The following is a 13,453-nucleotide window of genomic DNA, read 5'->3' on the forward strand; positions in this document are numbered from 1 at the left end:
CTCAGCACATTTCTTTTTCAGATGTGACCCATAGATTTTATTATACCCATGCATGACCAGAGAGCCAGTGTGGTGTTGTGGTTTATACACTGTGCTGTGACTGGAGAACAGGGTTTGATCCCCCACTCAGCCATGGAAAACATCTGGGTGATCTTGGGCAAGTCACAGTCTTTCAGTTTCTGGTGAAGTCAATGGCAAATGTCTTCTGAACAAAGCTTGCCAAGAAACCCTGTGATAGGGCCACCATGTTGGAAATGACTTGAAGGCATGCAGCAGCAGCAACAGCAGCAACAACTTGATAACTAGTTGTTTAAAACCTGTTGGTAGATTTTCATATAGAACTTGTTTCTTGCTTAAGTACAATGTCAGGGTAAGTCTGGATGTCACTGGTAAACTTTTTAATATTCTGTTCTGCTGTTTGTCATCTGCTGTTTAAATACATCAGAAATTTGTGATTCAGTTTTAGATTTTATCAGATTAAGCAGAGGTAACTGTTCTCCTTCTCTCTTTAGTTTCCCAAAATGTAAGAACCACACTCACTCTTTGTTTAAGGCTTGAGGCTTTTGTGCAAGGTTTCTAAGCACATTAGGCAGCTAATCACAGAACGGATTTATCAAATATTCTTTCTAGCATGTCAGAGGCCATTGTGTGGCCATCCAACACCTTCTCAAAAACTCAGTATCACAGTGCAGACTCCCAATTCAATTATGATTTGCCCATATCTGTCTTCCTAAGACCTTCAGGCCTCCTTCAGAATTCTGGCTCCTGGATGCTAGCCAGCCCAATTTACTATCTAGGTATGTATAACATTGCATTTGCTGCTTGTATGAATTAACTTCTCATAGAAATCTCATGCCATCTTCAGTATTATGTACACTGGTTCAATGGGACTGACAACATTCTAATTTAAATATGGGGGGGGATGGTGGTCAGGGATTATGGAAGCTGTAGTTAATATATCTGGAGGGCTTCAAACAGCAGAAGGCCACTGCAGACTGGAAGCTGACACAATTTATGGTTCAATTCTTGTTTCAACCAGGAATTATTTTGGAGGTGTCATGGAAGCCATCTAGGATTTTAAAATTACATCTCATGTATCTATAGATTATATATTATATGTAAAATAATGCAGTCTCTACATGTGCATGTATTAGCTATGTTGCCAAATATCTTTGCATAGAATCATAGAGGTGGAAGAGACTGCAAGGCCCATCTTGTCCAGTTCCCACATGGAAATAAAATACATAACTGAACTACTCCATAAAGATGGCCATGTATGTGTATGTACCTGCATGCACATATAATTATATATACATAATTAGTTTTTTGTGGGTTTTTCAGGCTATGTGGCCATGTTCTAGAAGAGTTTATTCCTGATGTTTCACCAGCATCTGTGGCTGGCATCTTCAGATGCTGGCAAAACGTCAGAAATAAACTCTTCTAGAACATGGCCACATAGACCGAAAAACCCACAAAAATCTATGGATGCCGGCCATGAAAGCCTTCGACTTCACATTTACATAATTCTTTGTACATATGTCTATAGACGGACTTATTTCCAGACCACAAATCACAGATTAAGGGTCACCATAAGTCAGAAACAACGTGAAGGCACACAACAACTGAGCAATACTAAGAAGCGTTTGTGCACTTTGCATAGATCTAGGCTTTAACAAGGGCCTAAATATTCTAAAAGCACCAGATCCCATCTTAATTGGGAAACTGGCACTACCACCTCTGAGTAGTCTTTGCCTAAGAGTATCCTCTGAAATTAATGAGGTTTCCACAAGTGGGCAGGTGACTTGAAGGCACATGTGTACACACAGATAGGCATGTGTGCAATAACTTTATTTTTTATTTGTGACCTGCTATAATTTATTATTTAACATTAATATGTATTAATGTGTATTATGTTAATTTTTTAAAGAATGTATGCCATAGACAGGCTTATTTTATTTTATTCTATTTTAACTGATTATATGTAAAGCGCTGTGTAAATTTACAGCACTCTATAAATAAAGCTTAATAATAATAACAATAACACGAATATTTATTTATTTGTATGCTGAGTTAAAGCGGCGCCAAACTGTGTTATTTCTCCAGTGTGGATGAAGCCTAAGCAGCCCCAAAGAGAGGCAACCCAGCCACACTTTCACTTCTAGGAGCCTCGCCTCAGCAAGAGACAGACCCCCCCCAAAGAAGTTTCCTTCCTCCTTCGCCCCAGGAGAGAAAAGTGGGGCTGGGGGTGGCAGGGAATGAATGGGGGGGGGGCGTTTTCCTACTAGTTTGGACCCTTTCCCGCCTTTTCCTCCCTAAACGCCCTAAGCCACCTCAACAACAGCCCTAGGGAGGTGGACACCAGACTGACTGGGCAATTAAGAATCCCTTTCATTTTGAAAGAAAACTTCTCATATGTTAAAAAGAACACAGGGGTTGCTGCTGCTGCTGCTGTTGTGTGTGCTTGTATCCTGTTGTGCAACAGCTTCTTTACTACCAACTTGAGTGCTCCCTCCCTCAACTTTTCTTCCCCCCTTGTCAGCAAATAATAATAATAATAACAACAACAATAATAATAATGATACCCAACTTCCGTAAACTGTGAAAGAAAGTTGACCAGAGTTGTCAACTTTTCCCCCCGACTTGTGGTGTTCTTTTCCCCTCTCTCTTGTGCCCAGAGGAGGTTTGCCATGGCCTCCGACTACCTTACTAATATGTGTAGTTTATTGTCGGAAACATTTCTTATGGCGGCTTTCCCCCTCCTTTTCCTTCTCCCTTTCCCTTTCAAGGGGAGGCTGCTTCCGTATCCCCTCCCGCCCTCGGGAGCCATCATCGTCCTTCCCTTGAATCGTTTGTCATTTTTTAAAATCTCCCTCCCTTTGCACGCCTCCTGGCTTATTTTCCCTCTCTCTCTCTTTCCCCTCTCCGCCTTCTCCAGATTTTCTTTCCCCTCTCTTCCAAACATATTTATATGTATATATATATATATACCTATATCTCGCATGGTGTGCCAAGCTTCGCCCCCCGCTTTCCTGGCTCCCCGTTGCAGCCAGTCCCTCCCCAGCCCCACCGGAGAGGAGATATTACAATGTTACAAGCTGACGTAAGGACATTGCAAGGAAAGGGCTACATTATTTCGGGAGGGTTTATTATGATCTGGGCAAAGAAGAAGAAGAGCCGCCGTCCTGGACTGTCACCAGAGGGCATGCCATAAAGGCAGGATCGGGATCGTCCAGACCAGATTAAACAAGGAGGAGAAGAAGAAAGGAGGAGGAGGAGGAGGAGAAAAATCTATCTATCTCTCCCTCTATAAAGGAAAGCGCCTCCCGACTGCTCCCGCCAAGAACCATGGAGCCAAACTTTCGGAGAGCCCTGGCTGACCGTGATGGTGATGATGATGGTTTCCGTGCTTATTATTCTATGATTTTCGACATGATTGCAACCTTGAGGATCGCGCCTTGAATTCTCCTGGATTTGTTTTGCGGCCGCCTTTGCTGTTGCTGTTTCTTCTCCTCCTTTGCTCCTTCTCTCTCTCTCCCTCCCTTCCTTAATCATTTCCACCCTTCTTTGCCGACGTCTCTCCAGGCCTGGCGGATTTGTAGTTTCTCCTCCGGCCAAGGAGGAGAAGAGAGGAGAGGAGAGAAGCCAAGAAGCGAGGCGCCTTGCCTTGCCTTGCCTTGCCTGCCTTTCTGCTCCGCTGCTGGGTAGGCAGGCCAAATACACAAAAAGGGAAAGCGGCGGCGGCGGCGGCGGCAGCCCACCCCATCCTCCTCCTCCTCCTCCTGCTGCTGCTGCTCGTCTCTTGATAGGCTTCGGGAGTCCAGCGTTGTTTTGAAGGGGAGCTAACATGGCGACGGTGCCCGTCTATTGCATCTGTAGGCTGCCCTACGACGTAACCCGCTTCATGATCGAGTGCGACGCTTGCAAGGACTGGTTTCACGGCAGGTAACGACGACAACAACAACACACTCACACACAAAAAGAGCCACCGGGCCTTCTTCCCTTCCCTTCCCTTCCTCCTTCCCTTGCTCTTTCTCCTTCTCTCTCTCTCTCTCTGTCTCCCTCCTCTGGGGCAGGGAGCCTCCTTCCTCGCCCCACTCCGGGCCTTTCGCCCCTTTGGCCAGAAGAGAGAGAGAGAGAGAGAGAGAGATGGTGGCTTTGCAGGAAAGGAGCCGCCACTGCTGCCCCTGCTGCTGCTGCTCTGTGCAGTTTTCCAACACAGGCCTTTTTGGAGACGAGGAGCAGAAGGAGGAGCCACTCGCTGCCTTGCATTTTTGTTGTGGTGTGTGTGAGTGTGTGTGTTTTGTTTTGCAAATGGGCCACACAATGGGCCCCCCAACCCCACCCCACCCCCCGGTGCCAGGGGAGGGGAAAGCGGGGCCCGGGAGAGCTATTGTCCTTGCCTAGGGGCAGGCAGGGAGGGAGGGCGCCCTGTCCTCTCTCTCTCTCTCTCTCTGTGGCTTTAAAATATATGCTATTATATCTGTGTGTGTATATATATATATATACACGTATATATATATCTTGCTCTTTCTTTCTTTCTGCTGATTCTGCCCTGGCCCCCTCTTCTTTCCGGGTCTTTGTTGAGGGTCAAGGACGAGGTTTAAGGTTAGCCGCCCCCTTCTCTTCCTCCGAGAGGTTCCACAATGTCTGGCGGAGGAGGAAGGGTCCCCAGCCAGGAAGGAAGGACTGGGGGAGCCGCCTCGGCCTCCCACCCGAGGGCCAGCCTTTCCCCCGGCCTCTCCCTCAGGGCTTTTGGGCCAGGGCTCCCCAACAAGAGCCAGTCGGCCGGGAGAAAGCAGGCAGGGAAGGCAAGGGAATCCCCGCCGCGCTGGCTGCAGAAGCCCCACTCTGCTGGGGAGGCAGCTGGGGTCCCCTCAGCACTAAGCAGCCCCTAGGGACCTCCAGAGTCCCCCCAAAAGGCGGTGGGGAGTGTGGGGGTCTTTGAGGGCAGGGAGCAGCACCAGACCCTCCCTCCCTTCCTTTTTTCTCCCTTCCTTCCTTCCTTCCTTCCTTGAGGCTGAAAGCACCAGAGCTTGCCACGTCCTCCTCCTCCTCCTGTTCCATTCCCTCCAAAGTCCCTCTCCTCAAAGGGAGCACATCCAGGGGAGTGGGGTGGATATGGGTGTCCTCCTTTTTTGAGCCTCCCCATCAGGCGAAGGGACCGACTGGAAGGTCTCGGGGTTCACTGCTAGGGCTCTCTCCCCCTCAAGAGGAAAGAAGGAAGGAGTGCTTGCATGTTCCCTCTCCTCCATGGGCTGCGAGACAATGTAACGCGGAGGGGCTGGGAACTCCCTCGTCCCCACGCTCGCTCGGCCTGGCTTTGGATCTGTGGCGGGGGGGGTTGTAGAGGGAGGAAAAGGAGAGCAGGAGGAGGAGGAGGGTCTTTATCCCTCTGCCCTCCTCCTCCCCCTCCTCCCCCGCCTTTGTGGCCTTTCTGGGCTGTAAGGACCACTACTCCTTCCCTTCGCCCGTGGGGCTGCCTGCAGAAAGCACCCTCGGAAAGAGGAGAGAGAGACAACAATCTGGAGCTGGAGGGAGCAGCAGGCAGGGAGGCTTCCGCTGGAGAGGGCTCAGGCTCAAGGGAATGGAGAAGCTGGTGGAGCCGGAAGGGGAAAGGCAGGACCCCCGGGTCTCCTGGCTGCCTGGGTCGGGGCTGGCCAAAACCAGGCCCCCGTTGGGGACCTTTCCGAGTGGTTCGCTGCTCATGTGCTCCTCCTCCTCCTCCTCTTCCCTCTTCTCAGTCATTTATTTGGACTTTAAAATGTTTTGGTGCTGCTGGCTGGGTTGGATCCCTAATGAGTCACCTTTGAAACAACAACAACAACAACAACAACAACAACAACAACAACAAAGCCGTTGAAAGCCTTGGGACGCGTTAGCCAGGCTCCCCTTCCCTTTCCACGGATTATAGTGGCTTTACTTTAAGTATGACTAAAAGCTGGATTCAATATTATGTGTGTTCAGGCTTGGGGTGGGAGTTTAAGCTGTGTGTAGGTTTTCCTCTCTACATTATTTCCCTGTGACTCACACTGCTTTTAGGAAGGCCAAACATATTTGCAGCTCGGTTTCTTGATCTCGGCAGATGAAAGTGTCCAGAGCAGGTTTGTACTCCTGAATTTAAAGTGTGAGGATGAATGGAAGGAAGAGAGAAAGTAGCCTTAAATTAACTCTGATGCCGACTTTGTGTCTGCTTCCTTGGAGGAAGGTACTTATTTTTTATCATCCTTTTGTCTCCCTCTGTGTGCTGTGAATTGCAGGAGTCTCTCAAAGAAATAAGTAAATCACTGTCAGCAGAAAACTGAAAAACTTTGATTATGATCAAACTTAATATGATCTGGTTGTTGCTGCTACTGTTAAGTGTTCTGTACTGTGCTCCACATTGGTGTCTAACTGTTGTTAGCATGATCATGTCATGTTTATTGTGTCTGCTACTAGACTTGGAAAGGGTGCTTCATATTCCCACTAAGCCCTGACGTTTGTGGGGCCATCATAGTCACTTAGTTGCACCTTCACTGCAGGGCTGTTGTTCTTGTGCTTATGAATTGGGGAACCATGAAGACTATTTTGAGCTCTTTGGGCCCAAACAGACAGGCCAAAATAAAGCTGCTTTGGGTCACTTTGGAGGTATGCTGTTTAAATGACACACACATCTTAAGAGACCAAAAGCTGTGCCAAAGCTGTGCTCCAGTCCTTAGGACTGGAGCATGGCTTAGGCGCAGCTTCTGGCCTCTTAGGATGCATGCAGCATTTCAACAGCATATCTCCAAAGTGACCCAAAGCAGCTTCATTTTGGCCTGTTTGTTTGAGCCCTGTGAGAAGAAAGACAGGATATAACCTCAGGACAGGCAAGCTGATGCCTTCCAGATATTTTGGACTGCAGATCCCATCCGCCTCAGCTGGATTGGCCAATAGTGATGGATAATAGTAGATAGTACCAGGTCACCTGCTTAAATGCATAAAATGCATGTTGTGTTTATAAGGTTTGGCTATAGAGGTTTGTATGCCAGACATAATCTAGAACCTAGCAAGGGTGATTGCCTAGCAATCACTGAAGAGTATTATCCCACTCCTCTGCAGAATTTGGCCCAACTAAGCCCATCATTATTGATGGATTTTGGCTGTGCCAACTCAGCAGAGGACCAAAATGCTTGTGGCTTGCTTGAGAACTAAATAGGATGTTGTTTTCCTGGTCCTCACACAGACTTTACCTTGGAAATATTAACTTGACAGTAAGTAAAGCTGTGCACTCTTTCTTTTTTCAACAGTTTAAGGGGGGGAAATATACTGTAGTTATAGGTATGGCATTTTTCAGGTTGTATTTAACTTTATTTTGTTTGTACACATTACCTTTATAATCCCCTTTTCTGCCATTTGTGTGGCAACAGTAAGATGCAAAAAGGTGATGTTAAAAATAGACAGCCTACCAGATATATAACACTTCTGTACAGTGGGCCCTTGATATCTGCTGGGGTTTGGTTCTAAGACTCCTCATGGATACTAGAATCAATATTTTGCTCAAGTCCCATTATATACAGTGGGGTACTAAATGGTTTCCCTTATATAAATGGCAAAACCAAGGTTTGCTTTTTTGGATTTAATTTTTTTTTCAAGCCGTGGATGGTTGAATCCATGAATGCAGCCTGGATACAGAGGGCTGACTGTATATGATATATTTCCTTCTGTACATGTGATGTCAAGACAAATATAATGTGAGCTAAATACAAAGTTGCATACAATGTGAAATAAATGCAAATTTCCTTGTCAGTTTGAGGGCTCTTCATGTAATTTTGTAAGATGAGAACCTTGAGCAAACAGTGGATCATGAAGGCTGAGCATGTGGTTCCCTGCCACATTGTGCACATATCTAATGCTCTGTTTCTTTTACCTTTCTATCAATTCACAGGCCGTATAAGTAATACCAGTTCTTCCAATGCATGCTATATTTGTAGAAAAGATGGTGGGGCAGAAGGAAGAGTTGTTTGGCTTTGCTGCCCCATTACAAGCAGAAGAATCTAGTCCATTAGCTTTATGAACTAGTTCCAAACTAATGCTAGTTTACTCTGCAAAGAAAAAAGGGGTCTATTACTTTTAGCTTTACCTTTTGCTTACCTGCTTCTGCTTGTATTGTGCATGTATGGACCCATATTGGCAACCCCAGATATATTGGGAATAACAATGCTCATCCAAAACAAGCCTTTTGTGAAATAAATTTGTGAGTAATTGTTGACAGAGTAGTACATACATATTGTGTGTGTGTGTGTGTGTGCAGAAAATGATGAGATGGCAGATGCAACCTTTTCCCCTGTGTATTTACTTCAAAGCCATAAATGTTAAATAAAAACAATGATAATATGTTGTTACAGTGCTTTAAACTGATTACAAAAACCTGTCACGACAATAGTTTGTGAATTCAGGAAGTTGGAAAAAGATTAGAAAACAAACAAACAAACAAACAAAAGATATTGCAACGTAGCTATTTTAAAAGAAAACAATGGTCTTCTGTCATTAATTGGTAGGATACAATCTTTGTATGTGTATGAAAAAGACATGCAATTATGAGCAATGTGACTAATGAATGAGAAATTTATTTCAGAGTATTCCTGAGCATAGGGCTTGGAAATATATACCCTTTATGATCTGCAAGTGAATCTGGTATTGTGTTTACATTAATTTGGAAAATGCAGCCTGAAGTTTAGAATAATAGAATCATAGTTGGAGGAAGCCTCAAGGGCCATCCAGTCCAACCCCCTGCCATGCAGGAACTCACAATGAAAGTACCCACAACAGTTGGCCATCCGAGGGAATGTGTTCCAGGGTCCTCCTAATATTTAGGTGGAATCTCTTCCTGTAGCTTGCATCCATTGTTCCGGGTCCTGTTCTCTGGAGCAGCAAAAAAACAAATTTGCACCATCTTCAGTATGGCATCCCTTCAAATATTTAAACAGGGCTATCATATCACCTCTTAATCGCCTCTTCTCCAGGCTAAACATACTCAGCTCCCTAAGTCTCTCCTCATAAGGCATGATGTCCAGACACTTCACCATTTTAGTTGCCCTCCTCTGGATATGCTCCAGCTTGTCAACATCCTTTTTGAATTGTGCCCAGAACTAGACTATTCCAGGTGAGGCCTGACCAAAGCAGAATAAAGTGGCACTATTACTTCACTTGATCTAGAGTAGACACTGTACATCTATTGATGCAGCCTAGAATCACATTGGTAGAAGTACTGTGTCCAGAACAAGGGAAGTAATAGTGTCACTCTATTCTGCTTTGGTCAGGTCTCACCTGGAATACTGGAATAAGATTGCCTATTATAAACTGTGTTTGTTAATGAACCTGTAAACAAGGAGAAAAAGCACACTCCATATACTAAGAGAGATATACAAAGGAATTATAAGCTAGTCAGGAACTGGCAAAACAATATTTGAGTAGTTCTTGCTTAAGAAAACCCTATGAAATTCTTTGGGTCACCATAAGTTGACAGGCAACTTGAAGACACACGCACACATCCAGTGCTTCTGCTTCCACAAGTGGAAATTGAACTCACTCTCTCTCTCTCTCTCTCTCTCTCGTCTTTCCTGCAATCTACTGCATACTGTAAATACCTGCTGTAGTGAGCTGTGAAATCCTCCAGAATGGTTGTAAATGCTGAGGATGGTGGGTGGGGAGGGGAGATGAGACTGTAAATCCTGGTACTGTAAACATCACATAGGATTTAAATCATAGTCTTTCAGGCCACACAATCCATAGTCTGTGAACTCATTATTTTAAGAGGTTATTTTAAAGGAGATACAGTCGGCCCTTCTTATACACGGATTTTTTATACACGGTTTGAAAATGTTCCAAAAAAGTATACATTTACCTTGATGTTCCATTTTTTATTAGGGACACCATTTTGCTATGTCATTATACTTAATGGGACTTGAGCATACACGGATTTTATTATACACGGTGGATCTTGGAACCAAACCCCAGCGTATAACAAGGATCCACTGTATTTTCAAGGAGTTAGTCTGTTTCAGAACAAAAAGGAAAGGGATGGAGAAGGAACCTACCAGCATTTTAAAGAATAATTTATTTTAACATGAGCTTTCTTGGATATCAGTCTACTTTAGATGCACTGCTGGGAGTACAATATTAATTCCATAGATATTTAAGCAGTTACATGTAGCCATGGGGGTGGTATCAAAGTGTAATGGGATACAGAATGATGTCAATTGTGATAGTGGCCATAAACCTTCAGAGAGTTGTGTAGGTATGTACAGATCTGTCAAGCATCTGGCCTGTTAGTTTTGTGATATTAAAGCAATACATTCTGCTTACCTCAAAATCAGTTCCCTTGAAGTAAGAAGTTTTTCTGCAGAGAATCCATTTGTTACATGTGTAACTCTGATGAGGCCCATATATTAATATAATATGTCAAGAAACCATTATCTCTCCAGCTCATAGGAATTTGTGAATATATCTCAATTCAGCTGTTTTTGTTTCCAAACATCGAGTTTTTGTTGTTCTTCCAGAATGGATATTTGTAGGTCAGAAAGTGAAGGCTGAAGTACTTTGCAGTGGGTTTTTTTCTTTTTATCAACATTTCTCATTGCAGATTTTGTTCATTTATCCTTTATCACAGAGAGTGTCCTGAAGACATTATTGTATTCATTAATTACAAGGAAAGAAGCAAATATACTATATAAAAAAGGTGGAATTAATAACATTTCAAATAATTCATCACTTGAGAGGAGCCCTGGTGGCACAGTGGTTAAATATCTGTGCTCCAGCATCTCACAGCCACAAGGTTGTGAGTTTGATCCTGCAGGGCTCCAGGGTTGACTCAGCTTTGCATTCTTCTGTAGGTTGCTAAAATGAGTACTAGTTTGTTGGGGGCAATAGCGTACACATTGTAAACTGCTTAAGTGCTTCAATAAGTGCTATAGAAATGTACTTGCTATTGCTATTGCTGTTTCTTATTGGCCAGTAATGAACTTTGTTTACTTGAGTTTGTTTAAGAGAACATTATGTCAAAACAATGCAGACCATTCATAATATTTCATTTTATAGGTTGAATCAATACCGATTTGTCAAACTGACAAACTTCAGAAATAACTTCTAGATCACCAGTGCAATTTCTGGTTTCTAAGATCTGACAGTTATATAGTGGTTAATCATGGCTAAGTCTAATTGCGAACAATGATCTTGATGTTAGCAGTGACAAATATTTCTCATTATTTTAGTGGAAAATGCTGCCTGATCCTATGTAAGTTTATTCAAAGTATATCATCCTAGGATTGCAGCTGTATACATTACTATACATAACTAAATTTAACTGTTTCATAGCAAATGACATTTGGTTTTTGAAAGATAATAATTGATACAAAAGTTGATATTATCATTAGGTACTGTATTCTGTACATATTGTCTAATATATGTTGTTTGCTTTTCCGTTATTTGATTCAGTGTTTGGAAGAACTATTTGTTCCTGGTATTCAACTTGTGTGTTTATTTAAATTTTAGACTAATATTCATCGTTACTGGACAAAATATTTCAGAATGTATTTTTTTCCTGAGCATAGGAATGGAAATTGTATATTTGAAATCAAGTGTGGGATTCGTAACGGTAGTAGTCTACTATTCCACAGTCTTGGACCAGCTGTAGTAAAAGCTCGTTGAGAAGTTGAGACAAATTTAGTTGTTGTTAATGCCAACAAATTCTTCCCCGTTGTTCTAAAAGTACAGGGCGAATTGTATAGGGAGATGCGGCCCCATAAGTAACTTGGGCCCAAGCCATATAGGGCTTTAAAGGTAATAACCAACACCTTGTATTATTCCTGGAAGCAAATTGGGAGCCAGTAAAGATTTTTTAAAATTGGTGTTATGTGGTCAAACCTTGATGAACCAGTGACCAATCTGGCTGCCATATTTTGAACTAATTGAAGCTTCTGAACTTGGTACAAGGGTAGCCCCATGTCTAAGCAACGGTGCACCTTCTCTCCACCTGCTGAATTGGCTAGTTCAAAATAAGCAGCATTGCTCAATTAATGCTATAGTTTTCCACCCTACTTTCTAGAACATTTGAAAATATAATGTGGTTTGAGTCATTGAAAGAAGTACAAAGGTAAAAAAAAAATGCTGCTTGTGGAATTGTAATGGGACCTTTCGACTGTCTACAAATGAAATTTTTGATGCTTATGAGGGGCTATAGGTCATGGGCAAGAATTGACTTTTAGAAAGAATGAGGAATTTTCAGGTATAGTGCCTGTTTCATTTATAGTGTTTTGTGAACCTAGTGATGTATTATGAAGGAAGGGAGTGTCATTTTTTTAATCAGTAGAACCCTTTGGTGGGGATGGCCCTGGAGAGGAAGGACTGGATGCATACTGGTGAATGGGAGATGTGCATATAGATGTGTGCTCAAAGAAAGAGAAATAGAGGAGACAGTTATAGTTGTGACTGTGAAATGGTCTAGAACAGGGATTCCCAACTTTTTAAACTCATGGAGCCTTTATTTCTATGGCGGAGCCCCTAAGAGGCCTACCCTGTGTTTTACAAGTTAATGGTGTTTAGGAGTATATATAAGAATATATTCTTACTCTTTAATTTCATTCCATTTTTATTTCTTTCATTTTCCTGGAGTGGCTGCAGAGCACCTGGGAAGTGCTCCTGAGAGCACAGATTGGGAACCCCTGGTTCAGAAATTGAAAATAAGGTAGGGAGAGTTATAAAAATACAACTATTGGAATCACATTGTTAGTTGATATAATTTGGGCCAGTCTTGTGAGATCTGAGAATGATACAGTGGTTATATAATGATTTAATTACACAGTGATCTTGTTGTTTAGAAAAGCAGAGATGGAAAACACACACTATTTTCTGTACCCTTTTGAAAGCCTGCCCAGATATGAAACATGTATCAAGCAGCAACTTTTGGTATGGCAGTTTAAGATTTCACATGAGTTGCACACTGTCATGTATTTCCTTCTTGATTCAGCATGACTGTTGATGAAGTTCTTGATATCCTTAGTGTCTTGTCCTTGGAGTCCGAATAGCTAACATGTACACACAGTGGCTTGATTCTTCAATGGACAGAAAAAAATCTGTTTATGAAAGCAACTGAGATTAGGAGATTCCTTACTCAACATACCTCTCAGAGATTATTCAGATGGTGAAGATAAAGTTGGTTGAATCTGGGTTGAATCTTTGTTGTTCAGATGCATTTGTGATGTGTCTGATTATGGTTTTTTTTGGGGGGGAAGCTGCCAGAAAATCCATTTAACATGATATAATTGATATCATTCCCCCCTCCTGATTTTTTTTTAATCTGCATTGTCAGCAGTGTGAGAAACACATGCAAATAGATATGGGATAAACTGGGATAAAACTCTGCATGCCTTGAATGTGTTTCAAATACATTCACATCGGTCACAGAGATGCACATAGATGCGGTTTCCATAGTGTGAAT

General features: G+C 42.9%; 1 protein-coding gene across 2 annotated transcripts in view; it reads left to right on the forward strand.

The window, feature by feature from the left end:
• The first annotated feature begins 3,011 nt into the window (after positions 1-3,011).
• The window catches only part of PHF2 (PHD finger protein 2), a 168,685-nt gene continuing 158,243 nt past the window's right edge, over positions 3,012-13,453 (forward strand). Inside the window, exon 1 of one of the 2 annotated variants that reach the window (XM_042451500.1) lies at positions 3,012-3,942. In XM_042451500.1, coding sequence (XP_042307434.1) covers positions 3,845-3,942 — 98 coding nt within the window. In that variant the 5' untranslated portion in view covers positions 3,012-3,844. Of the gene's footprint in view, positions 3,943-5,894; positions 6,102-13,453 lie in introns of those variants that run through there. The other variant, XM_042451503.1, reaches the window with a different exon arrangement.

This window comes from Sceloporus undulatus, chromosome 2, assembly GCF_019175285.1.
Source record: "Sceloporus undulatus isolate JIND9_A2432 ecotype Alabama chromosome 2, SceUnd_v1.1, whole genome shotgun sequence".
Classification (NCBI taxonomy): Eukaryota; Metazoa; Chordata; class Lepidosauria; order Squamata; family Phrynosomatidae; genus Sceloporus; species Sceloporus undulatus.